This window comes from Necator americanus, chromosome III (genome assembly GCF_031761385.1).
Source record: "Necator americanus strain Aroian chromosome III, whole genome shotgun sequence".
Taxonomy (NCBI): domain Eukaryota; kingdom Metazoa; phylum Nematoda; class Chromadorea; order Rhabditida; family Ancylostomatidae; genus Necator; species Necator americanus.
The window spans coordinates 39745045-39772953 of record NC_087373.1 but is presented as its reverse complement, the minus strand read 5'-3'; the positions used below and the strand labels follow the sequence as shown (position 1 = coordinate 39772953).

At 41.4% G+C, this 27909-nt stretch overlaps 3 protein-coding genes across 6 annotated transcripts; 1 reads left to right on the top strand and 2 right to left on the bottom strand.

The window, feature by feature from the left end:
• Positions 1-989: 989 nt before the first annotated feature.
• RB195_012399 (uncharacterized protein) lies at positions 990-3131 on the bottom strand (the record flags this gene model as incomplete). Of its 3 annotated transcripts, XM_064194228.1 has the most annotated exons (9): positions 990-1048; positions 1111-1173; positions 1664-1690; positions 1771-1794; positions 1857-1893; positions 1951-2022; positions 2123-2190; positions 2538-2595; positions 3012-3131. In XM_064194228.1, 9 exons carry the CDS (start codon positions 3129-3131, stop codon positions 990-992), a joined length of 528 nt encoding a protein of 175 aa, XP_064051811.1. The 3 variants fall into 3 exon arrangements, with proteins under 3 accessions (XP_064051811.1, XP_064051812.1, XP_064051813.1); XM_064194229.1 differs by lacking the exon at positions 3012-3131 and having other exon boundaries at positions 2123-2201; positions 2471-2634; XM_064194230.1 differs by lacking the exons at positions 2123-2190; positions 2538-2595; positions 3012-3131 and adding an exon at positions 2081-2095.
• A 2087-nt stretch (positions 3132-5218) lies between these two features.
• RB195_012398 (uncharacterized protein) lies at positions 5219-18597 on the top strand (the record flags this gene model as incomplete). Of its 2 annotated transcripts, none has more annotated exons than XM_064194227.1 (21): positions 5219-5311; positions 5552-5762; positions 6792-6930; positions 8279-8399; positions 8456-8540; positions 8650-8738; positions 10007-10085; positions 13031-13098; positions 13226-13327; positions 13398-13506; positions 13563-13667; positions 13944-14103; positions 15535-15670; positions 15738-15883; positions 15941-16019; positions 16082-16217; positions 16273-16434; positions 16514-16567; positions 16636-16762; positions 18260-18401; positions 18457-18597. In XM_064194227.1, the coding sequence occupies 21 exons, from the start codon at positions 5219-5221 to the stop codon at positions 18595-18597; spliced, it is 2484 nt and encodes an 827-aa protein (XP_064051809.1). The 2 variants fall into 2 exon arrangements, with proteins under 2 accessions (XP_064051809.1, XP_064051810.1); XM_064194226.1 differs by having other exon boundaries at positions 15535-15695; positions 15769-15883.
• A 1081-nt stretch (positions 18598-19678) lies between these two features.
• RB195_012397 (uncharacterized protein) lies at positions 19679-27263 on the bottom strand (the record flags this gene model as incomplete). Its single annotated transcript, XM_064194225.1, has 13 exons — positions 19679-19778; positions 19846-19940; positions 20287-20363; positions 20426-20513; positions 21606-21703; positions 21767-21889; positions 24280-24353; positions 25022-25111; positions 25238-25360; positions 25444-25517; positions 26673-26792; positions 26896-27008; positions 27227-27263. The coding sequence occupies 13 exons, from the start codon at positions 27261-27263 to the stop codon at positions 19679-19681; spliced, it is 1212 nt and encodes a 403-aa protein (XP_064051808.1).
• Between the last annotated feature and the right edge of the window lie 646 nt (positions 27264-27909).

The window sequence follows — 27909 nt, the reverse complement described above, 5'->3', positions numbered from 1 at the left end:
TCATAAGACAGCATGTACCCAATCGTACCCGTCTTCATTATTTTGGGATACCCTTAAGAAGGTTGCACAACACTGAATCGGTTGAGAACGATTCGGGCAATACCCCACAAGTAGGGTTTCACCGGACAACATATTTTTTCAGGCTCAATTTTGCTTTCCTATCAAATATAACCAGGGAACTACTCCCGCCGAACTTACTTTTTCGGCCTGACAAGTTATCCGAGTTAATTAGCGGATTCGCCGCTTTATCCCTTTGGACCAGTGGATCGACGGAAAGACTGATGGAGCGATAGATCTGATGTTGATTAACAAAAAAACTTCATGATCAGTAGGCACAGCAAACCAGAGAACCAGATCCTCCACTCCGGTAATAATGCCTAACATTGACTCAATCCGTCCGGCGGTCACTGTACGCCCCAAACGCAAATCTTGTGATCGACGACGTCGAAGGCTTGGAGCTTTTTGTACAGTACAATAAAGAAATAAAGGTACTGGCGTTGATCAATCCATTTGGGACGATTTCAACCTCAATTAAGAATCATTGAGGTTAATGAATGGATATGCAGGGTACAAAAATGCCAGGCCAGACGAGTTATCAGTCAGTGTTCTAATCTTTCCAGGGATTTCTGGTGAAAATTCCGATCTGGAAAGGAAAAGAAAAGCCGAAAGGCTTGATTAGCCTAAGGCGATGTCGAACAACGCAAAACTGCAACGCACTGGAACCTCCTACCACTGCGTTAAATTCACCCCTATTAAATCCCGTTAGCATCTTAAAACTTTTCCGCAAATGAACTTCAGCTATTCAAAATATGTGAACAGAGTTATTACCCGTTTCTAGACTTCCAGCAATGGTAAAATTTACGGCATGAACAATTTTGAATGCTTGTAGTCATTAAAATCGAAAAATCTTATACAGTTGCAGTTCAACAAATTAATTGCGTTGTTGATTTGGATATGATAGCGCTCGTCTCTTCAATTTGGAACTCGTATCATTTCACGTCATCATCAAGATCCAATTCAAAGTTGTCGTAAGCCTTGTTTTGTTTTGCTGAAAATAGAATACAAATCAATTTGATCACTTATTTTACAACGTTTTCTAAATTTCATTACCCATTCGTTCAGCTTCCGCGATTTCTCGAAGTTGTGCAGGAAGTGCGCCATATGAAGAAGTTTCTAGAACATTCAGGAACGGTTTCAAATAGATCCGATGCTATAGCAAAACTGTGGAATGAAGAATTACGCGCACCAAACCGGACCGGCTTTTAATTATACCCAGGGTGAAGCGTTTACTTCAAACACTCCTCACCCTTCCTTTCCTCCTCTCATCCCCTCTAGTAGTAGTCACTCATGCAGCAATTAAAAATTAAATACACTAAGTGAGCCTTTTATAGAGTAAAGTATGCACTTAAAAATAATTGAACAACCTTGTTTAGAAGAATTCTGGGATTTTTTCTGGAGATTAGTTGAGAATAAAAAAAATGAAATCTGTGTGCTTATGAAAATGTTTGAGGAACTAAACCACCATACATATCCTGCACCAGAGCAACCACGAACAGTTCTTTTTCGGATTTGTTGCTACTGTGAATTTCGAGATGTGCGGTGTAGAGAAAAGAAAAAAAAACCGCTTAAATCAAGGAAAGTGCCGTTCGAAAAGAATACTCACGTCCCTTTCTTTTTCTAGGTGTTTTTGCTGAAAGGAAAAGCCTTCAAAGAAAACTTCATCATGTTGCTATTTTCTTCAAATTACATACGAAACGTGATAACACTCACAATTTATTGAACCGCTTGATTTCGCTGCAAAAAAATATCTTGATCTTCTATGGAAAAAAATGAATATTTGAGTAAAAAAAACTCACAAGAACTAAGCGTCCCTGAGGGTGCATACTTCGTATCCTACAATGTGGTTATAGGTTATTTTTGTGCAATTTAATTAATTAATGATTCCATTACCTTCTTTCTGGATTTCTTACTACAATATATAGAAGCGGCTATAAGAAGATAGATAAGCAACTGGAAGGCAATCTGAACACCTTAGCTAACCCTAGTGTGGTGAAATCGAAGAGGATGCTTTGGCCCTCACCTTAAAGTATGTCATCCATAGGAATAAGTGAAACACACTCACCTCAAAACCATGAAATAGGCCAAGTTTCCCAGGATACGTTTCTATATCGCTTGATAAAGTGGATAACACTGCAATTATACTACAAATATAAAGTTGTTTATGTAAACATGACCATACGTGCACAGTCGTAGTGAGAGCGACTAAGACTTTCCTTATAAATATGATTTACTAACAAAACTGGAGATTTTCCAAGGACCCAGGATCCTGCTTATAAAAAACGAGCTTTGCTTAAACGTCCTGCGACTTTTTTTTGGACGATAATTGATTCTGGGGAAGATGTGGTGTAGCGGCTAGACGTTCTGCTTCCTGCACGATCGATTCGAGGTTCGAATCCGCCCTAGTGCTCACCAAGCCTTCCGTCCCTCTGGGGTCGATAAATTAGTACCAGACTTGTCTGGAAGGATAAAACACTGACTTGACCCATCCGCTAGCCATCGCAAGGCATTGTACAGGCCAATTACACGTTGGTGAACCTCAAATGATTGTGAATTGAAGTGAACGTAGGGGTGCATCCCAAGCGAATTGACTAACGCCAGAAACTTTATCCTTTATCCTTTATTAGTAATCATAACCATCTTCCTCTGGGTTTCGCAGGACCCCGTGATGGAAAAGTACCCTTTTCGGTGATGTCAGTGGCCAGGAAATGTTTCTAATTAATTATGCGTTTCTTATTAACTTCAACCTCGCTTTTTCAAAACAAATTAATCAAAGGTTTTTAATGAGCTGCACACGAGGTTGTTAACTGACTATCTTTTCCAACATTTCAGTCCTTTAAAGTTTGTGAGGAGCGATACGATTCAAAATTTAGTCGATCAAATTTCTCCACACAACTAAACAAACAAAACTTTTTTCTTCGAGCAGTAACCTTGCTGTTAAACAGAGTACTCACCTCAGATTGGAGGATTATACTATTGTTATTGTATAGGCCAGTTACAACTTCGTAAACCTCAAACGATTCTGAATTGAAGTGAACGTGAGGACGCATCCCAAGCGGATTGATTAAAGGCATCACCCCACGAATCTGAGGTGGTACAAATTTTAGGTGGAGTATTCCTATGCGGGGTCCTAGATTACAGAGAAGAAGGTGGTTCCGTCCATTTTTTCCTAATTGCCGTAAAAAATGGCCCCAAAGATACGGCTTCGAGTGTTCCGGCGCGCTACTTTCTACAACGAGTTCGACTGGAGCGCGCCAGACTTGTGCACGCGCCGCATCTTCACGGCCGTTTTTCACGGCAATTAGGAAGAAATGGATGGAATCACACCCCTCTCCATAATCTACTATGCCGTGTACGAATACTCCAACTGAAATCCGTACCACCTCAGATCCGTTGGGTGATGCCTTTAACAAAGACACTTTACTTTTTATCCAGTTCAATTAATTCTACTCATTTTTACATCCAAACTAGCAAACATATGGGCATTGCATGCCTGACCAAATATATTAACAGTATTTTTTTCCTGTATGTTAAAGGAACAGAGATATACGTTCCATAAGAAGTCAGGAGGTCTCCTAAGGCTTATCCTTTCTGTTCAAGTGTGCCAAGTGAAATCACCATTATCCCAAATCGCTTATCATGATCATAAGTACTGATTTTCAAGTTACCACCTCAACTGAGTGAAAAAACCACGCATCGTGACACATTCTGAAATCTGACCCCAGTTTTCACTTCTTCATCCGATGAGTTCTAGTGCTTATCGTGATAGTCAATTTTTTCACGAGTTCCCCCAGAAGAGAAAAACAACGTGATCACACGTGATCCTTTAATAATGCGTTTGCAAATCTATATGATAGCTCTAGTTTTCGAAGATGAAAAGTGGACAATGAAAAAATAAGAAGTTAAAAAAAGAACACTGTTGTTTCCCAAATTTTATTGGCACTGTGTCTGTTAGGAGTGGAAGAGAATTAAAGGTTGAAATACTGAAGAAATTGTATTATTGAAAATGAGCAAGTAACAGAACTTAAGTACTGTATAGTTGGTATAACGTATAAGATTAAAGCGTATCTTTGTGACAATAATCTTCAAGCTCAAAACTCCTTCAAATTAGAAACACGATTCTGTAGTCGAGGCGGTTCGCGGTTGCACTGCAATGGATAATGAAATCACTCGCATGGAAGGAAAGAAACATACGTGTTGTGCTCTCAAATCTTCATGTGAATGACGTCGTTCTCTTTTCGAGAAGAGGCCAATGAAGCAAAGATGATGCTTAAGGAATTGAATTATTCAGGAAAGAGAACAGGACTGTGAATAAACAGAAAGAAGACACAGTTCATAAAGAACATTCACTGAGAGGACGGAGGAGTACAACTTGAATTCTCCCAGATCGTGGAAACTTCGTCAAACATGTACTCTGGAGTTCTATGAACATCAAGGATTACTTGAAGGAAAAACTGAGTAGAAGTATGAAACCAACATTCGCACCGTTCGCTTTAAAGGCATCGCCCCAGGAATCAGGGATGGTGCGGTGGTTTCAGGTGGGTTATGCCTATACGGGATCGTAGATTATAGGGAGGAGGGTGACTCCGTCCATTTCTTCTTAATTGCCATTAAAAATGGCCCAGAAGATGCGGCGCGTGCACAAGGCCGGCGCATTCCAATCGAACTCGTTGTAGAAAATGGCGCCCCGGAACGCTCAAGTTGGGCCGATTTTTAGGACAATTAGGAAGAAATGGACGGAATCACCCTCTTTCTAATAATCTACGACCTCGTATAAGTATAACCCTTAGGGATCTCTTGACCAATAAATAATGAGCTGGATATAGCTCACATGTTGAACTACTACACTTCTTTTCAAAGTTTTACACAGTTTACAGCATATAAAGTAGATGTAACAATTCCTACAGTCTTGATACTCTACCGCTCACTCTATAACCAACCACCATCAATCTGATTTCAGACTGAAGGAATCGGAAGCTGTTGATGCGATTGTATCATTCTGATAAAAAAAAAGCGGCTACAAAAAACTTTCTTGCGATGGCAACGTTCATTTCATTTTCTCTGATCCAGAAATGAACTGAAATGGTAGAGTTACTACGCTTCACGTCCAGAAAACAAGATATTTAGTGAAATTTCTGTTTCAGTGCAGATCAAGGAAGGAATGAGAAGCAGTAAGAAGAAGAGCAAGACTGAAACCGCTAAAACTCCAGCAAAAGAGCAAGTGCCGAAGAAGACAACAGAGGAGGAAGGCGGGGTTCGTACATATGTGGCAGAAGTAAACCATGAAATTTGTAATAGGCTGAAAACATTTTCTTCTCGTTTTCATAATAAAAGTTGATAGAGAAAAGGAAAGAAGTCATAACATGAACTTGAACATAACACAAAAACAATTGCGCTAATTTTTCCTTTGTTCAAACTCTCTTGAGTTCTATACATTTCCATTTTGTTTTATTTAAAAGCTTTCATAGGAGGAAAGATTATAAAATAATTACAGGTGCGTTCAAGCGAAAGAGCAGCAACACCAACAACAAAAACAACACCAACAACACCAACAGCAAAAACAACACCAACAACACCAAGAACAAAAACAACACCAACATCACCAAGAACAAAAACAACACCAACATCACCAAAAACAACATCAAAAAGCAAAAGGAGGTCAACAGCAAGTTCGAAGAAGTTGCTTGGCTGTACTATCCAAAAAGGTTCACCCTAATACGTATGTGTATAGTAGTACTAGGCAATTCTAAAGAATTTTTGCTACAACATAGCAATTCTATGCTTAAAGGCAGCATACCACGAATCTGGGGTGGTACGGATTTCAGGTGGAGTATCCGTAACGAGGTCGTAGATTAAGGAGATCGGGGTGGTTCCGCTCATCTCTCCCCGGATCACTGCAAGCAGCCGCCAGAATGCTGTTTTGTATGATGCCATCTATTGCAGCGTGCCACGCTTGCACGCGTAGCGCCCCTCACTGCCTATCGGAGCACTCCGAATTGATTTTCGACAAATCGCAGGCCGGAGGCGGCGCAAGGAGTGGAGCGCTGCAATAGATGGCGTCGTACAAGAGAGCATTCTGGAGGAGGCTGTTAGAAGTGATGCAGGGAGAGATGAGCGGAACAACCCCCGTCTCCTTAATATACGACCCCGTATACGGATACTCCACCTGAAATCCGCACCACCTCAGATTCGTGGTATGCTGCCTTTAAGTTATGCATTGACACTATCCGCAGATGAAATCTCACTATCCCATTGATATTGTAGGCACATCCATATGGTAGGTTCAAAACGACATGAAGCACGCACGCAATTGCGTACGCGGCTTCTCTCAAGGCACTTCGGTGGAGCGTAGGGGGCTAGGACCGTAGTGAAATCCTTGTTGGCACCACCCATCGGTGCAATTTGCGACGGTCCCATCTAAGTTTTGCTGCCTCCACCGCGCTGCTTCAAGCGCGTACGCGAATGCACCGCAACACTCGTGATTCATGTCGTTTTAACCCTACTTCATTTCATACTTTAGCAGATGAGGGCCGTAGAAGCACTGGTTTCATTAGTTTTTGACTAACAGATCCTGACAAATTTCTCAGTGCCCCACGATCTTTCCTCTAACAAGCCACTCTTCCGACCTATGATACTGATGAAGGATTCGAGCATTCGTTATGTGGAAATCCCATTGCGGAAAAATGATAGTTCTACAGTTTCTTCTTCTCGTAGTCACCGAGTTTTTTTTTCAGTTTCTTGGCTTCTAATAGTCGTCATCGCTTTAATTGTTATCGCTGCACTCATCACACTGTGCTATTACCTTTATCGAAAATATAAGGAACCTACCAATACTGGGAGCACTGAATGCGACTGCATATGTGATAGACCAGAGTAAGTTTGGCTTCAAGGTACATACTAATCTGAAACCTTTCTAAGCTCTATAAATAAAAAAATGTTTTTCATCGTTAGAAAGCACTGTTCTTATTTATGTAGAAGACATACTGAACTATTTTATTTCCCATACTAACTGCGTAGTAAGGATCGAAACGAATTGAAGCCTGGTGCACTTAAAGGCATCATCCCACGAATCTGAGGTGGTGCGGGTTTCAGGTGGGTTATGGTTTACGGAGTCGTAGATTATGGTGAGGAGGGTGATTCCGTCCATTTCTTCGTAATGGCCGTAAAAAATGGCCCGAAAAATGCGGCGCGTGCAAAAGGCTGGCGTGCTCCAATCCAACTCGTTGTAGAAAATAGCTCGAAGCCGCATTTTCCGGGCCGTTTTTTACGGCAATTAGGAAGAAATGGACGGAATCACCCTGCTTCCCATAATCTACGACCCCGCATAGGCTTAACCCACCTTAAACCCGCAAAACTCCAGACTCGTGGGGTGATGCCTTTAGGTGAGCGGCTGCGCTCGCGATCACGTGGAGATGTCCAATAGCTGTGATCAAAGTTCTAGCTTGGCTAACTTCACTTATCTCTGCAGGTTGAGCGGAGCTAGTGAGGCTGAAATGGCGAGCGTCCCATCTCTGTCGTAACCGTTAGGCTCCACCGCGCTGCTTACGCATTTGCACAAGCTTTCAGGTCATTTCGAGTTAACTAAAAAATCTAAATCTGTGTCAATGGAAAGAAAACGAGGTAAATCGTAGCACTTTAATTTTCATATCAACAATGTGTTGGAAATACTGAGCATTTCATGGTGCCCTTTCATTATTGGGGGCAGCTTTCGAAGTAGTTATTCAAGTTTGTTATCTGGAGTTGAGGCACGTGTAGCACAGTTGGTACGAGATCCCACTGTGTCTGTACGAGACTGCCGTACTACCTAACCAACGTTACATCGCTTTGGGGCCGACAAATGGGTACCAGACTTGTCTGGGACTGGAAAACACTAACTTGATACATCGGCTAGCCCTCGCAAGTCATTGTGTAAGCTAGACACTCGCGTAAAAACCTCAAATGGTCCTGAAGTGCTTTGAACGCGTTGGTGCATCTCGAGCGGATTGATTAACGCCATGTGATCTACTTTATCTTAGTTTTGGAACTACGTTTCAAGTAGTAGCTTGTTCTTTTCTTAGGAATGAGCGCAAAACTGACTACGTAAAATTTCAACTTTTGTAATTAGTAAAGGACACATCTCATGATGCATGAAATAAATAAATAATTAAATATGCTGAGTGCAATTGGCAGTAACTTGCTATACGAAGCATCCTGAAACAATTCCACTAAAAGTCGACTTAAGCCTAATGACACCACACCCTCCACTAATTGTCATATCGCTTGATGGTTATGCGAAGAAGTATTTGTCGAGGAAGTTACAACCAACCTTTGAGAAAATGGCACGATGTGGAGTATCAGCTCAAGTGCGTACTGCCTTTAATCAAAGATTTTAACAAAATTTCTATACGGAGATTTTAAGGCGGTTTATTCCGGCTTTCCATCCATGACATTTCCAAATCATTACACGATGGCAACGGGATTCCACCCGGGTAACCATGAAATTGGTGGGTGAGAAAATGTAGATTCCAGCAGCAACACTAAATTCAGAAAGGACAGTTTATATTTGGAAAAGTGAGCAAATCTTGCATTTTTTTAAATGCCCATATGTTTCAGTTCATAACACTATATATGATCCAAGTGTGCATCCAAAAACTAATTACCTAGGGAAAAAGCCACTTGATGGTTACTTCAAAAAGGAACCGGTATGTTGACTACATTTTATAATGAAAAACATAAACAACGCGGTGTGATTCATGAACATATAACTAGATCAAGATAGTAAACTACGACTGCGGGCATACCTACACTCAACTCTTACAAGGAACCTTATGATCACCATGAATAAATGCATGGGAAGCAAATCAAGTAATATTACGAATACCAGCTAATCGTACCAGTGTCCGGGATTACGTAGATTATGGAGCGGGAGGTGATTCCGTACATTTCCCCCTGTATCAGTGGAAACGGACGACCCCGGAATGCTGTTTCTTATAACGGGTTATGTTGCAATGCGCAACTTTTGCGCTCCGCCCAACCCCGCCCCACATGCGATTCGTCGAAAACCAATTCGGACGAATCGCAAGCGGGGGACCTCGCAAGAGTGGCGCGCTGCAACTGAGGACGTCGTAAGAAACAGAGTTCCGGGGTTGTTCGTTTCCACTGATAGAGGGGAAAAAGGGCGGAATCACCCCCTTTCCATATTCTGCGATCCTTTATACGAATACTCCACCTGAAATCCGTATCACCTCAGATTCGTGGGTTGACGCCTTCAAAGTGAAAAATATGGGAGACTTTTTTTTTGCCAAAATCAGTGCTTTTGTTGATAGTCGCAACCCATTTATGCACCCGGTCGTAGTCAGAAGTTGTTCACTTCTTTCTACATTTCTCTCTCCATTTTAGAGGTGAGAGAAAAACGGATGTGTAGGTGGCAAAATTGATGTTGAGTATGGCCCATTGGTATACAAAAAAACGTACAAAATCAGAATGCAAATCCGTAACTAAGAACAGGTGTTGTGTTAGCAGAATCAAACCCTTGAGAGCACTTACTTTCATCTACACATCATGAGTGAATCGACCACATAAAGAGCTCAATCTCACCTGTTCCTAATGCATATTTTCAATTTTCTCTTTGTCTTAGGCGAAATACTGGAAACCCCTTTCTAAAGGCAGATGTTTAAGTTTAGTTTTAGTTATTTTGATTTGTTATTTTGTCTTTGTTTTCCTCAGCATCAATGGATCGAAGGAACAGACTGCCTTTCATTTATCCTTGACCCAATTTTTGAATTTACTACCCAGCAAATTCTGAGGAAAAATTTTGGGGTTTTAGAAAAGCCAAACATACTTTGTATAAATGAAACAGTAGTACTTTGTTATTGTTGTAGAATACAAAAAGTTCGCGTAGCTGTTCAAAAGGCATGTTGCTGATTTCAATTGCGCACGTACATGTCGCCTACACACGAATTATTTTAAGATTTGGTCCTATTACAAACGATTTTGGAAGCGCAAGGCTGCTGCATATTCATGGATGGGCGCGCAACACAACAGCACACGTGAGTGTCAACACTTTGATGTATGCGCAATGAAATGAAGCAATACAATCATAGGATTAATCAGTTTTAAACCTGTACACAATTTTACTGGTTTGAGGACCGCGTACACAAGCCTGATTGCTACCTGCTCGCATGTGACCTTGCTTTCACTAAAAGCAATTCAGGCATTCGACTGTATGCATCGGGAAGCTATGTTGTCTGCACAGCTACATGGGACAAGGCAAGATTGTTGTGAGAAAGTGCTGTCGCCCAGCACATCGCCAATGCTTGTCAATTCAACCATTCGTTTTGTCTCACTGAACTGCCAAACACTGTTGAGTGAATTTCAACAGGCGGCTCTGCCCAAAGTACTGCGATAACTGCATTCACTGCATACTGCATTGCGGAGAACAAGCAGAAGGGATCCCCCTCTCATTATGACTGACATTTACACCATCTACTGCAGCGATGTTGATGAAAGGAAACCATGAGGCTACGCAATAGCTGTGAGGAATGACTACAACAACCTCGTAGACGAACTCAGATACACGCCATCAAAATGCGCCATTGTATGATTGCGGAACCGCAGAGGACTCAAACTCTGGATTGCAAGTGTTTGCACACCATAGAGGCCGCAGAAGACTACAATGAGGATGCATTTTATAATGAACACAATAGTTGATATCCAAAATACCAAGCCAGCACGTTGTAATTGTCGGGATTTATGCGAATGCAAAGGTAAACTTTGACAACATTCCGATGTGCTTGGAAAATGGTTCTAACCCATGTAGCGAAAATCGGACAACAAAAATGGTCCTATACTCCTTTGCGAGCAGACGAACCTCATCAGTCCATCCATTCTTAAGAGGAATCATCTATACCATCACCTCAGGTGGCAAGGGACAACATCTTCAACATCAGAAGAGAAGCGAAAGCGAAACACATCGGCTCTGAAAGTTCAGCTTGATTACATTCTGACAAAGAACATCCTCCTGTCACATATCCGAAAATCTAGACCTGCATGGGACGTCGCATGCAATTCCAATCACTGCCCAGTTCCAGCTTCATTGTGCGGTTGGAGAAGAGAAATCATGAAGTAGAGCACCAATCGAAAGTACGACTTGGCAGAAGATCGCCTTTGCAGAGAGACAAGATCTACTAACAATTCTGTTTGTGCCGCCCGCACTACTGGTGATTTCAGCTAGGTGAAGGAAGCTGTATCATCAGCTGGAGCGTGATGGTGAGAACGCATGGACGTTAAGAGCGGAGGAGTTTGGAAAGGCGTGGGAAGACAAGAACCTGCGCAAAGGCCTATAATCTGCTAAAGCACCATAGCGGCGAGATGGAGAGGTGTTCTCTTGCTGTCGGGGCTGGAGTCGTGGTCTGAGAGGCAACCATGCCCATCTGAAGAGAGCATTTCAGCACGTTGTTGAACCGTCATGCACCGTTTTTTGCTGAGCTCGTGGACGTCCAAGGAGCGGCTTACATCGCGATAACGAAAAACCACCGACGGAGTCGGAGGTTGTTTATGGTAAGGAGAGCGACTGAGTGAAGTCAAGTCTGGCAGCTGTAATCGATCCTCTGCACTAAATTTTTCTAGACTTTAAAGCCGGCTTCACCCTCCTCACTGAGGCTGCCTTCTGGACTCACTTCAAGCCCATGGAGTTCCAAGAAATTTTGTACGGTTTATTAACGATATAAATGAAAAAAACAACTGCATTGGTTCGGACAGCAGTTGTTTGTTTTTCATTCAAGGTTGGTTTGTACTACACTGGTCAAATTGGAAACTAGAAGAAGATAAAAGGGTGCAGTCCCATTTCTCTTCAAATTTGCCGTCGATGATATCAAGAAGAAGAATTGCGCAAGTGTCTCGCCGGAGTCATTTTAGCACCATCAATCGAAATTAGCTGCAGCCTACAAACTTCGACTCCGCCCTGATAAATACAAGTAGGTATGGGTCTCCCCGAGGCACTCAACGAGAATCAATGTGAACTGACAACCTATTGAATTGGTGGACGAGTTCTGTTATTTGGGCTGAACGATGAGAAGGATGAGAGTACAGGAGGCAGGAGAGATGTTCAGCAACTACGAAATCAGGTGAATGCATTAACAATAAGGCATCCACCGCCCCTTCTGGCGCAAACGTGGAGCAGTTGTACTTCGTTGTGAAATTAACCGCTCGTTAGAGAGAGATACAGGAGAAACTAATGCTCACGTTTAGCACTATCGGTCTCAGACAGCATGAGACTTCGAGGACCAAAAAACTGCGCAAGAATGAAGTCACCGATGTTAAATAGATAGGATAGGGTTATGCATTGAATAACATCCACAACGTGACACTGTTTCGTACGGATTTTCGGCTGCAGGCGTCATTGGACCGTGCGTTTTCGAAAGATAGACTGGTCAAGCAGTTGCTTCCACTAGTGCTCGATATCGTGACATGATAACCGAGTTCCTAGTGCCTAAAATGGATGAAATTGATGTGGGGGCAGGTGGTTTCGACAAGATGGTCCGATATGTCATAAAGCCCGTTAAACAATCCAATCACTGCATGAGAGACTTCCTGGTTGCTTACTCTCTCGTTCTGGTTGATCGCTGAAGGAGTGCGTATGTGACAGCAAAGCCATGAAGGTCATTTCCTGGATCTGGCAATCCATACACAACCCTGTCCTATGTACTTTATGTTTCAATAAAAAAAAAGTAGAAGTAGAAAAAAAACTGTTACCTATTTAATTGAAATCTTGCATGAGTTTTGGGATGTTCTACAGAAACATTTAGCCAATAAAAAAGGAGATTTTCGTCGAACCAACAAATAGCAATGACTTGTTCAGAAAAAAATACTAACGCTTTTTTTGTAGTATATTTCTTTCCACTAGCAAAATAAAACATCTTCATTCAAAATTTGTGAAGTTTTTGTGCTTTCATTGACCGAGACTTTTATACGATGCTACAGAAGAAAGTTATAGTCTACCTGCAACCGGATTACCTGATACAATTCAATCCAGACATGACCCCAGGTGAACAGCTTATGCAGGTGAGACGAGTAAAAATTATTCATTTCTAAGTAGTTCGAGAAAAAGAGAAATGTTTATTTTATGGATAACCTAGGGCACTTTTATCTTGCATTCTATAAACTTTTACATAGAACTCTTCTCTTTTAGATAGTGAAATGGCTTAGGATGGATGAACCTGACCGCCCAGGATTGATCATGGTGTATATTATGGAACCTGATTTCACTGGGCACAGAACTATGGGCCCAATGGTTCGTTTGTCATAAGGAGCTCGCAACTGAAGTGCATAAATAAGATTTTTTTTGTACCAAAATCGTTCAGCTTAGTAAAGTGCTGAGCCACCTCGACCAACATCTCGACCTACTAATGCAAACTTTAAAAGAAGATGGGATATTGTGCTGTGTAAATTTGGTCGTAATTTCTGATCACGGTAGTAATATCACTTTCACTGTTTTACTTTGTTTATCATAACACTTTTTCTGTCAGGAATGGCTGCCATAAAAAATGCCGTTGTTCTTGAACGCTATTTCAACCTTAAAGGGATGACTATAATAAGTGGTGCACTAGCACATATTTTCAAAGGAAACTCAAGTACGTAAGATAGTTTGGAAGTGAATAATTATGCCTATGCATGTATTTAAATGTTAAAATAGTATTTTTCAAATAATCTTTTGTTATGCAAAAAATTACTACCTTGGATAGAGTAAATACAAGTTTACGTCACTAAAAAAAAAATGGTTTTCATAGCCGCGCTCCGCTCACCAATATTAATTTTCAAAGATATGACTGATCGTACGTCAAGGTGTCAAGACAGCTATAAATGTGCACAGAAACTCTACCATTTACTGTATGAGCCTATTATTACAGCACTAAGCGATAAAGAAATCACCAAACGTTTGACGTGCAAAGGAACCGACCGTGTTCGTGTTTTTACGAAGTTGACAATGCCTCTACGTCTCCATTACTCCAACTCTAAAAGAATCGGAGATTTAGTCCTGGTTTCTAAAAAGGACACGAGAATAGTGAGGTAAGCTGTTCTTGTCAAATTGGACTTGAATTACAGGCAAATTTCTTTTTCAAAATTTCACTGAAGGTTCCAGAATAATGGATGAGAAAAATCATCAAACACAACTATGTCGAATTTCAATGAAATCCGAACAAACACAAAAGTCTGTTTGTTCGGATTTCATTGAAATTCGACATAGTTGGTAGTGCCCACAAAACTCAGAAACATAAAGGAATCACTTTTGAAGCCAATCTAAGGATCTTAGCGTAGCAACCTAAAGCATAAATTCGCAAGCTTTAAAAAAGTTGAAAAAGGTAAAGGTTGAAACGGCAGAATCATACGAGAGAAACATGCGAGAAAAGCTATGAGAAACTTCGACATCTTGGCAAATTCCTCAACGTGAAGCAATTCTGATTCTGAAGGGCGCTGATGATGGAAAACCACTAACTAAGCAGCCCGGGTCGGGTAAAATTGCAAAAATTACCACGAAGAAAATGTTAGACTGGCTCAGCAAGGACCAAGGATTTAACAATCGATGCGGAATTTCTCAGCGGCTCAAAGTATGGATGCGCCATTTCTACAATCAACGGGCCTTACAGACAAAGTGCGGAATCAGCTTCAAGAAGAAGAAAAAGAAGCCACCGACCCGAGCGAAGGCACAGAAAGCTCCCGACCAAGACTCCGAGGCACGCCTGGTGTAAGATTTCTGGGCAGTTCTAAAGCGTATGGTGAACGCGAAAGGGTGACGACCCGCAATAACCCAAAAGCAGATCAACAGGGTGAGGTACTGCGAAAAATTCGATGGAACGGCGTGATTAAAAGTACTGAATACATCTTTGCATTCTTCAGATTCTCATCTTTCATTTAAAGGCATCACCCCATGAATCTGAGGTGCTACGGATTTCAGGTGGAGTATTCGTATAAGGGATCGTAGATTAAGGAGAGAAGGGTGATTCCATCCATTTCTTCCTAATTGCCGTAAAAAAACGGCCCGGAAGATACGGCTTCGAGCGCTCCGGCGCGCTATTTTCTACAACGAGTTCGATTGGAGCGCCAGCCGTGTGCACACGCTGCATCTTCCGGGCCGTTTTTTTAACGCAAATTAGCAAGAAATGGACGGAATCACCCCCCTCTCCATAGTCTCCCATCCCGTATACGAATACTCCACGCGAAATCCGTACCACCTCAGATTCGTGGGGTGATGCCTTTAATATATCATATTTCCCCTTTTATCGGTAAAGACGACAAAATGTAGCTCATTGAAAATTGTGCAATTTTTTTTTCTGAACAGATGTTGCAAAACAAGCATCTTACCCTTGAAAAGATTAAAAGGGTGCACAAAATCTTTTCCTATGCATAAATTATCAAATGACATGCATGAAAAGTTTTCTGGAAGAACTTATTTGTGTTGTCACGAAAATGTTTAATTTTTATTGCATGGACGGTTTTTAGCACTCAAAAGGGATTAAAGAGGCGCACAAAACCTAATCAACACGGCGTCGACTACATAGATACAGATATGCAGACAATTATGTTCGCCCAAGGACCAAGCTTCAGGAAGAATGTCAGCCTTCCTCCTTTTCATATGGTAGAATACATGAATCTATGGAAAAGTGAGTTCTTTGTACACTACGTCTTGAAGAAGAACCATTAAGCTGCGCCAGACGTCAGGATGTTTCTTCACAGAATTGCTCAAGCTTCCCTCTATGAAAAATGACGGTGTGAACGCTTTTATGGATCTGGCTCTAAACACACGTCAACGTCAACAAAAACATAAACGAGTAGATTACCCAGAGATACGGTATGTGCTCCACATTGTTATACGAGGACATTTGACATGTAAAGAAGGGTCTTTTAGAGCATGTGCTCTCCCTGAATTGTCTTCCACAAAAACACCGAACCGGAGAATGTGTGGAAAATGTTTATCACAAGATGAAGTGTGCATTTTAAGGGTTGAAAGAGATTAGTGAAACAAATAAATTTAATTAATAAAATGCAGGAAGTGCTCAAAAATTGGAATAGCTGCACTGCTAGAGGACTTTCTGGAACAATAATACTGCATTCGGAAACAGAACATTTATGCAAACTTTCATTCTGCAAAGATATGGTAATAATCGAAAGCTCAACAAAAGAAGGTGCACTGAAAACTTTCCTTCTCTGTTTGTAGCGTTATCAAAACACATGTTTCAGTATTTAGTACCACACTGTTCGAAATCTACAATAAAGACGGCGACGAGCAACTTCTCAGTAATGATTGCACTTATCATATGATAAAGAAATCTGGTACCTGTGGTCAATTTTCCACAACCAAAAACATGCGTTTGGAAACACTTTCCGCGTTTCCTGGTAGAGGTATGACTCCAGTTTACCGATAATTCCAGTAAAACCCGTTCATCGGAAGTTACAACGAATAAGTGCCTCGTATTTTTAGTTCTGGCCAATGAACGGGGGCTTTTTGTTCCTTGGAAGCGAAGGTTTTCGAAAGGTATAACTCCAAAGTAATTGTGTGCTTCCACCACATAAGAGCGTAATCTGAGCTTCCTTTACTATCAGAAATCCTGAAGCCACTTAACGAATACACGAGGAGAATTGTGACTAAGCTTGGGAGGGTGATCAGTATTACTGGAACTGCTTACGACCATGACTACAACGGGAAACATTCTGTGGATTCTTCAAAAACGTGAGATTCTGACAATATCATACAAATTTTCTTGGATAGCTACAGAAAGGCGAGTCAGGTTGGTTTAAAGTAGCAATGTGGGGGTGGGTCTCGCAGTGATTCACACCTGCTTGTGTCTGCACGTATCGGAGTCAACGGCCAATTAACCAAGCTTGAGAACGAGCCTTGTCATTTTTGCTGCGAAAGAACGGCAGCTACGAGAGAGATATTCAACAAAGATGCGCTAAAGGCAGTTTTGCTTTCAACTCCTTAACAAAGTGCCATCGCCAACGAAGTCAAGCTGCAAGTCTACCTATCCGCAATTCGCCCTATCATGATGTATCGGAGAGTTGGGAAGCGCCATCAATGGTGATGGACAAGCATGATTCCACAAAAAGGATGCTCAAACGGATGATTGGCTACATTTGGCCAATGGTGTGCCATAAAAAAGGACTTCATTTAGAAGTAGATATTGTGCACCAGCGAATGACGCGAAGAACATGTGGACATACTTCAAAATAGCCCTCTAAGTAATCGCTAAAAACCGCTTCCGCTTTCTTGGCAACATTATAAGGAGGCCACAGGATTGCTTTGTCCAAGTTCCCTTAAGGATGTTTCGAGACCGAAATTGGAGGTGGCCGCTTGAACGTAGAAGAAAGTTTGGGTCTGAAATGGTGAGAGAAGATTCGTGACGTTTTGCGATATATGGAACAAATTCTGGGAGAGCTCTAGGGTAGAATAGGCTCAAATATGTTCAACGGCAACGATGTGGATGGACCGCGTTAGGCTATAACATCTCGCTGTTTAAGTAGCGTATACGTAATATTTCATATGACATATGATTCGTTGCTCTTAATTCGTTTTCTATTGTTGCTACATCTTAAAGGCGGCATACCACGGATCTGAGGTGGTGCGGATTTCAGGTGAGGTATCCGTATGAGACGCTCCACCCCTGGCGCACTCGTCGAAAATCAATTCGTACTGCCCCGACAGACAGTAAGGGACACTACGCGTGCAAGGGTGGCGCGCCGCATTAGAAGGCATCGTACAAAACAGCATTCAGGGGCCGGCTGCTTGCAGTGATTCAGGGAGAGATGAGCGGAACCACCCCGGTGTCCATAATCTCCGACCCCGTATACGGATACTCCACCTGAAATCCGTACCACCCCACCACCAGATTCGCGGTATGCTGCCTCTAAGCGAAGCCTTTTTCTCAGAACGAAAACTAATTTATTCAAGTCAAAATGAGATGAAGCTCAGTGCAGTTGCGTAAGACAGCGCTCTGAGAGAGGAGGTAGCGGATGAGATTGACGTGGGACCACCGCAAACTGCAGCGATAAGGGGTGCCAGCAGGATCACTTCTATTGTAACCGCTACGTTCTTCCGCACTACTTCGAGCGCTGCCCCATACACAAGAGCACCTAGCTTGAGGATGTTTTCACAAGACACTGCCCACTTTGAAATTCCTCAGCATTGGTTACACTTGACATAACCGTTTAAAGTTAGATGTATTTCTAGCCATTATCCCACCCACTTATTCCGGATGCTTCTCACATGCAGACGTGAATGGTCTGATGATGGTACCTACTGTAAACAAGCAAGTGACACTAAAGTTCTTTCCTTCGTGCTCCCACACATGGATGGTGACATCAATTGTATGGTATGTACGAGCGATCAGTTTGTTTGTGTCATTGAACCATCCTAAACTACTTTAGAGCGAATATGAACTACTCCTACAATACACCGCTACTGTTAAAGAAGTTGAAACCGTATCAGGACTATTTTTTAATTTCACGAAAATACCTGAACTTGACCAAATGCTATTGAAAATGCACATAAGTGCCACATTATGGTAGATAGATAGATGTGATTTTGATAATAGAATATACGTCTCTTACTTCCAAATACTGATACTTGATTTTGCATTGTAGCAATGAGCCGAATTTTCATTTCTATCGCTTTATAAACAACTGACCACATTGTGTTGTAGCTGATATGAAATGAAGAGTAATTTGAGGACAATTTTTTCAAATAATAGCGATTTTGTTTTAAAAATCAGTTGGCCAGAAAATTTAAGTGCATTTCCTGTCACAGTTTTCTGAGAAAAAATAAGACTTTTCCTTACACATCACTGACTTTGAGCCCTATATTATAAAACCGAATACCGTTGTCTACCTCATATTCTCAATGTTCAGTCGATTCGTCGTTCATTTTCTCCAATTTATGGGAAGAAGAAAATGCAGATCTGGTTCGAAACTGACGCTGTAGTCAACTTCTTCAGATTAACGACGACATAGATGCGAAATAATGGGACTATTAGCTAAATTACAGGAAGATATAAAAAAAAAGAATGTACAGTGCAAAGTGGCTTTACAGCGCCAGAAACTCCTTGTGGATTATAACCTCAAAGAAAAAACCTTAGGAATACATTGCCCGGCGTATTTGTCATATATCCCTAAACTGTAATTGTTTTTTTTTAATCTTATGAATTCAACATAAAGAAATCCACAGTCAAACATAAAATGAGGAAGGAGTGTAGGTTGGTCGAGCCACTTTGAGCTTCTCCATTCATTTAAAAGGAAAGTGACCCGCCCACAAGAAAGGTTTAAATCTGGTGTTACAGACCGATTCAAAAAATTTGTCTGGACCTGTAATCGGCTTCTACGTTTAGAGACCATCGAGTGGTAGAACGGATCGCTTTGAATGAGTTAACTCTCTTCTTTTTAGTTCCCTTCATTACGATCAAAGATGATTCGAGTTTTTCGTGTCCAGCTGCATTGAAAGGAAATAAGTATTTGATGCAATTTTTTTTAAATTATCATTCACAGTAGCTCTTGGATTCTCATGTGCTCTCTTCCTCTTCGTTTTTCCGGCAGTACAATAACAGTTAATATCAGAACGATCAGAAAATAGAGAATACCCATCCTTTATTCCCATTTATCTCAGGTGAGGACAGTAATGATCTGTACTGCAAGCTGTGGTTTGGCACGCATACACGAGGTCCCTTCCGCAGCGCTCGTTGAACCATGCAACTTTTCTGCAAACACTTCACGCTATCATAAAATATTTATAAAGCATAGTGTTCAATTTGGGGGGCAACGTACCCCTGACAAGTGTCGCATCTCTGCATCTTCACACAATCTCCCTGCTCGGAATCCGGATAACCGAAAGCCCACGCTTTGAAGTCACCGTTATTCAACTGTAGTATTATGCTTTGGAAAGATAGTCAGCACTTAAAGAAACGTTCGGAAAAAATTTGACAGCCTGAACACTTTATCCAGCACACATCCGAAACTCATTCGGATATAATTGTACCGGAATTTCGGACAACTGAGACTGCTGGAGGAGACATGTGTTCTCAAGACCGAGAAGTCGCGGAAACACGACGATACATATCTTTCTTCAAGATGCGATCAGGAACACCCAGTAAGAATTCGATATTTCGATTTGTACTGCCCGTAACACACGAACTATACACCTAATTTTGAGCAGCGTCCGATCTCAGAAGTAAGACGATTTTGTATAGAATTATCAAGAAAACCCACTTCGTCTCCGTTAATCCAATGATAACCTCGATCCTTGTAGTTCAGACCAATCCAAAATGATGAATTCGAGCGCCTCACTAAAATATCATCTTTCTCACATTTCTTCTCCTTTGTGCCTTATTTAAAAAAATCGCATCACTGTTGAGAAGGAAATCAGCTTTATCCTGGCTTTGTACAACCGCAAGTGACCCGTTGAAATGTCGATTGCAACTTCTTTGAGCCAGCATCTGAATCAATATCTGTCCGATGGGTCTCTAAGCATTAGCTTCCGAATGCGATATCAAGCAAATTTTTATTAATTTCATTCTGTCGTGTAAAATTACTTCAAAAATTAATATTGCCATTCAAACTATAAATTATTTAGCACGTCTCCACAGTGCAAGACATGTTCGTGGTAACCCCTACACCTCGTTTTTTGATAGACTTTCTTTCTATTTCCAAATAATAGCGCCTAAATAGTATTACGTAATTTTACAATATTCCTATTCCACTAGTTTAGTCGTTAGCCCTGCTAAAGGGTGCCTAAGATTAAGGTTTGGGCTTCTGTCAAATTTTTTTACGTTCTTGCACAAGATTAGCATCCTTCGTTGAAGTAGTCCAAGGCGACACCTACTGGCTTACCAGTTTCTTCTGTCACCCGGGTGTCTCCTCCGAGACATCAGTTTGTAAGAATTAAAATTTCGCCATATTTTTTTTTCGTAGCGCTGTATATTTTTGGTGTTCTTTTTGGGCAGGAATTTAGAATTTTGCTAATACTACGAATTAAAAAGCTAGTCATCACAGTTACGAAAAGAAAACAAGTACAAGTTCAATCACTACACAGTAAAATTTCACAGAATCCCTAGCAACAAGCTAGGCTAATGAACATCTAAGAAAATAATGGTGATGGATTTTCCTGGGGCTACGTAGTCTCTTCTATTCACTATTAAACGAACAGTGTATGGAAAATATCTAAAAAAAACATGAAGAAGGGATTCCGAAGTGTTCGTCGTGGAGATCGTCACGTAACGCATCACACCCGTTCCACGCCTCCTCTAATTTACTACCCCTATTTCTCAACACACTGTCGCAGTTATGCTGTGAGAATAGAGCAGGAACTACAAGCCTCTGGGAATTATTTCTACCACAGTCTCCCTCGCAGTCGCTATATTTTCCCACTTACATTCTCTGCAGTTGGAACATAGTTCTGAAAATGGAATTTCAATTCTAACGCAAGAATCGAATACTGAAAAAGGAAGGCGATGAACTGCTAGCCAATAAGGAGCAGATGTTCCGATTCTCTGCGATCTCAGTACACTTCCCAAATTGAGGTGAAGTACCTGAATAGCAGGAAGTGTTGAAATTTTGTAACATCCTCCATATGGTATATTGTCTTTCATTTTGTATGGTTTGTAGTTGGTAGGACAGAAGCAATTAGCTGGAAATTTTATCTGGTACTTCTCTTCATAATTTAGCATTTCGACATATACTTGATATGTACCTTTGCAGAATAAACGAATAAGGTCCAAAGAATCAAGTTTGCTATAGCGGTTAGTGAGAGTATATCCAGGACTGGCCAAAGTGTCAAGCAAAGGAACCGGATCTCCATGAACTTGCACATATTCTGTAAATTCTCCGTTGTACTGCTATTCAATTATTACTTATTTTTATTTTATTTCCATTATTTGCTATGTTATTATTATTTTGCTACTTTTTTGTTAATTTTCGTCATAGGATCTTTTTTGTTATTTAATCAAGAAAATAAGGTGTTTACAGGTAAGCACAGTACAATCCCCCCAAAAATTTCCTTATTTCGAGTGCCACATAAATATTCACATAATAACACTCGGCAATGAAATGGAGCGATGGTCAAATGTCTACGCGGTCAATTGTGAAAGACTGGGATGAGAAGTGGAATAAAACGAAAACATATGGATGGCGGTGACTCGAATTTTAGTCTAGTCTTTAGTTCTTTTGCTGATAAAATCATCTCAAGATTGAATGCCAAACAGCACAAAAGTGATGTTGTATGATTTCGACGCAACGAAATCCCTTGATAGCATATTGATGACCCATTCACGCTCAGCGAGCGTATCCGTAAACCACCAGCCACCTTAGGCTTCCTTAGGCTTATTTTGCCTAAGCTGAGCCCTGTACAGATTGCGTATTTTCTGCTCGGTTTGGCTTATTAAGCCTGAGGTTAGACTTATTCAGCCCAAACAGTACCGGTCTCTCTAGAATGCCTATTTTCTGCCAGGTTTGGGTAAAGTTGTTAATGTCCTGCTACTTTCCTTCAGAAAACCCTCAAACCCCACCTCCAGAACCATCCGGACGCACCAGCAGCCACCTTACGCTTGCTTAGGCTTATTTTGTCTAAGCTGGGCCCTCTACAGATTGCGTATTTTCTCCTCGGTTTGGCTTATTAAAGGCATCACTCCACGAAACTGAGGTGGTGCAGACATCAGGCGGAGTATTCTTATAAGGGATAGCAGATTATGGAGAGATTATGGATTAAATCCATTTCTTACTAATTGCCGTAAAAAATGGCCCGAAAAATGCGGCGCCGCACAAGGCTGGCGCGCTCCAATCGAGCTCGTTGTAGAAAATAGCGCGTTGAGACGCTTGAAGCCGTTTCTTCCAGGCCGTTTTCTACAGCAAATAGGAAGAAATCGACGGAATCACTCTTCTCTCCATAATTTACTATCCCGTATCTACTACTACTCATACTACTATACTCCGAAATCTGCACCACCTCAGATTGGTGGAGTGATGCTTTTATGCCTAAGCATAGGCATATTCAGCCTAAGCAGTGCCGGCCTCTCTAGAATGCGTATTTTCTGACAGGCATGGGTAAAGTTGTTAATGTCCTGCTACTTTTCTTCAGAAAACCCTCAAACCCCACCTCCACAACCATTCGGATGGACTACCAGCCACCTTAGGCTTATTAAACTTAAGCTTACGCTTATTTTGTGTAAGCTGAGCCGGTCTCTCTAAAATGTATATTTTCTGCCAGTTTCAGGGTCGAGATCTAATGATAATGAACGACCTCACTGAGATAAGCGAAACAGGCGGCTTAGGAGACATTCAAGAGGATCGAGGGTGTAGTAGTATCGACCACAAAAGGGTAACGCCAATCCTTCTCTTCAAGACACTGAATGCTTCGTAGGCTGGAACAAAATGTAGACAAAAACGCACCACTGCGATATATAACCAATAACTCTCTGCCGTACGAGAAAAGTAAAATTGAGTGGACCTACAGCGGAACCTAAAGATAACCATTGAAAAGAACCGTAGTTGAGATTTGCCTGGAAAACCGAGGACTCCTTGGTTTTCCTGATAAATCTCAGTCTGGGGTGGGTGCAGCGCAGTCGGAAGGAGGTTCCGCTGGCTGCACACTCGAGCGGCGACTTGAATCCGTCCTAGTACCAACCAAGCCTTTCATCCCTCCAGGGCCGATAAATTGGTACCAGACTTGTCTGGGAGGATAAAAACACTGATTTGATCATCGGCTGGCCACCGCAAGTCATTGTACAGGCCAGTTACACGTTCCTAAACCTCAAACGATTTTGAATTGAAGTGAACGAGGGGGCGCATTCCAAGCGGATTGATTAACGCCGGAAACTTCATCCTTGTATCCTTTATCTCAGCTTGAGTAGAGTTTGCGAGCGCCTTTGAAGGAAAAACTGATCGTTATGCAGCAGTGAGCAATTTTCGCGCACAATATTGACAAATTGAAACCTCATCCACTCACAAAGATCACTGGTGCTGCACGGAACAAAAACCTAGCGGATATTATACATTACCGTTCTGTGATTATTCGCACACCTCAGATTTCTAAAGGATAAAAAAAGAGCTTCCCATATTCGTACTAACCATTCTATCAATATAATTATTACCATTTTTCTGCACTGACTTATTTTGATCATTCCGTACATTCAATCAAAATATATCGCATTCTCTCAGATGACAAATGTACATCCTTACGTTCCTAATATATATCTGGCACTTTCTCACCAACAGTAATAATGATGCCGCCATCTTCTTTAAACGTGTTAGCAGCCACCATAGGATCATGGTAAGTTCCACTCCTGAAGAATAAAAACTTAAATGTAGTAGAATGAGGAAAGGCATTAAAGACGAAGAAAAAATGCAACTGAGCTGTGCGCAGGACAGAAATCTGGGCCCGTAGCAAAAACCGAAGCCATTTCAACATAGCGGATTGATATGTATAACGCTATCGCCTAAGTTTGGCCTAAATTTGATTGGGGCAGCACAGTTAAGGTTGCATAGTAGTGCAAAAGAAATGATTTCGTCGGACTCAGCGCAGTGGATCAACTCGACCACCGCAATTTGTAAGCATCAAGGCAAAATTTGGCGAAGGAGGACTGTGAGGGTACGCAGGAACTAAAATGGCATAGCAACTTTTTCCATAGCAACTTGTTTTGCTCTCCTCGTATCACATTCTCTCTTCGAAGTGGAGCGAAATTTCCTTAATGTCAACCTTCACATTTTAGGAGTAACAATAAGTTGAGTTATATATGAACCAATTATAAAGTGACGTTTTGGGCGTCTGTCATCTGATGTCTCAGAAGGAATTACCGGCCGCAAAGAGTTGTTGCTACAATGATTGGCACGAGGAGTCGCACCCTACACCGTAACTGAACTGACGGCGAATCGTAGCAACCAAATAACAGGAGGAATCGCTATGAGCCCAGAGCAAGCATTATTCGAAATTCTGAAAGAACTGTTAACGTACTGAAATGCGGAGGCGATGATGACTATAACCTTCCTGGCGTTGAGACGATGATGAGGCGGGATAAAATTGGCTTCAGCTAGTCGTATAGCACTGAAAGAAACGGGTTTTTTTTAAACTAGCTTTAACATTGACAAAAAATTACTGGAAAGGCAAACGTGTATCCAGTCCAATTTTTGCTATTATGTTTTAAAAGAAAAGTTGACAGGCAGCACTTACCCCTCAATATCTGTTCCCAAGCTACTCTCCAAGGATAAATTCATATAATTCACTAGTTTGTTGGTGGAGTCCCAGAAGGAAAGATTATAGAGCAGTTTCGCATTTTTGCCGTAAGTAATAAATCTGAAAAGTCAGAATTGACAAAAAAGAAAGTAAAGCAGCGCAGTGCTACGTAAATCACTGTGTTATAATTCTTGTACACCAACCCAACTCGTGTTTCTTGTCCATCACTTAACCCAACTGACATCTGGTAAAGTACAGATTCCACATATGCGGTAACCTAGAGATCATAGTTTTAGATTATTATAGATCTGGAGATCCGTAATAATATGAAGGATATGTGAAGAACGTGCGTAGTCAAGCCGACAGTCACCGTAATGTACGACTACCCCAGGACATAAAGTCCTGAGCTACCGCCAACGACATAAAGTCCAACGATTCTGTAGTCGCTAGCCACCTTGCTGTATTGCCGCACTCTTATTAACCTGCCGCTTCGCGGCGCGATGTGCGGCGACAAGACAAGCAGAGATGTAGTCGAGTCAAAACGACATGAAGCATTATGCAGTTCCGCAAGCAACTGCGCTCGAAGAGGCGCGGTAAGGAAAGCGGTCGGAATCGATTTGGGACCAACGTGACCTGCAGCAATAAACGGTAGTAGTAAGGGTCCCGCGTCGATCCTAACCGCTACGCTCCACCGCACCGCTTCAAACGCAACCGCTTACGCAGCTGCTCCGTGCTTCATGCCGTTTTGCTTCCTCTACACCTAATATCTGTGAGTGAAGAAAAAATCATGTGAAAAGAATTGTAGGAGACAAGGATTGCAGATCATAGCCTCATAGAATACAGAAGAAAATTGCTCAAACTCCTCTGAAAGCCAATCAGTAAAAACTATTAGAAGAAAATGTTATACGTGCTAAAATTATCTAAAGAGCTGTCTCAAAATTGATATTCAAAAATTGATAATATTAAATAACTTGTTGGAACTTACGACCCAGAAGTCTTTTCACATAATTTTTTTCTCCCTTGTCACGTTTATATAGTTGGCCAAAACGACATGAAGCACGGACAGTTGCGTATGTGGCTGCGCTCCTCGCCAGGGCCATCCATCTCTGCAGTTCTCCATGGTCTCACTTCGATTCCAACCGCTGTCTCCAACGCAGCGCTTCGACCAACCAACCGTTTACGCAACTGTCCGTGCTTTTGCGTTTTGACCCCTATGTATAACAGCTTGTAGTGTCGTCGCATTTCGCATCACATTGCGGCACTGTATGAATGAGAAGGACAATAATAGAGTAGTATTCAGCGTTTACAGAACCCTCCAGCATCGTGGCAGTGGGGTTCACAATGCTACGATATGTCCGCCATCTCCTCAAAGGCAACTAGAGTGTTTGAACTTTAAAAAAATACACTAAGAGGAGCCATAGTAAACACTCACGAACTGAAAACTACTTCGCGTCATTGCAGAAGAAGAATCGAGAAGGAAGAATAGATCAAGCCAAATGTTATTTGGTGTGCATGGACACTCACTACTTAAGTGGTCAAGTAATTCATCTTCCTAAAAAATAGCATCTTGCACACTACTTTTATCTATCGTAATATTGAGTTCTAGCAAAAAACTGAAACAAACTTTAATCAATCACAAATGACTTGGGTTTCACCTTTTCCTTGAGAATTTGTCCTGTTTCCTCTGACGAAGCAGCTAGCGGTTCAGGCTTTGTGGTAGATTCCACTGTTGGACTCGTTTCAGTCTCAGCAACAAAAAAACAAAAAGCTAAAAAAAATTCAATCAAGGACAAATTCAAAATCAGGTACTCAATAAAACAGAATGTGGGTGCGTAGGCTAGGATTAGACCACTTTTAACAAATGTACTTAGAATTTGTTTCAGGTCCGCACATTTAAATCTGATAACGAAAACTAGACATAAGAGGAAAGACGAGAAGAAAGCAAACATTCGATGAATGGTAAAAACAGCTATGAGATAGTGTTACCTGCTAGAGAAAATATGACGATCTCAAAGTGCGCCATTGTCAAAAGTGCACTTCGTTTCCAAGCACCTATTTAGAAGTCACAGATTGTTTATATACATATTCTGATATTTCCATCGTCATATAACATCCTCAAACAATGAAATTTCACATCGTTTACACTAGCGATATGAATATCAAATTATTCCAAAGTCAGAGATTTTCTCAACACAAGCTAAGGAAAGCAGAGCAAATATCACCTGAGGGGAGTGTGTGGCATGAAGATCGCTCTGTTCGTTACAGTAACCATAAACTGGTTAACGACGCAATGAAAAGATGAACAGCCTATAAATCGACCATCTAAAAGACATGTAATAAAATTTACGAAAGAACAAATCATCATAAATTTGCATCTTATGTATTCGACGCATTCACACAAGTGGTCAAATATACGGATCCATCTGAAGAGTTACGATCGGCAGTTGATCAAATTTCTTTTTCAAAGTTTGTTCTCCTATCTTGTAGTACAACTTTCTTGCCAGAACCACTCCCGTTTAAAGGTAGCATTAGGGGAGACTTCTCAGTTTGGGGTGTCTTTATCAATAAATGGAGAGGGACGAAGCTCACGTGTTGCCACACCGCGCGTCTTTTCAAAGTTTCACATAATTTATTGCATATCAAGTAGATTCAACAATCTCCACATAGTC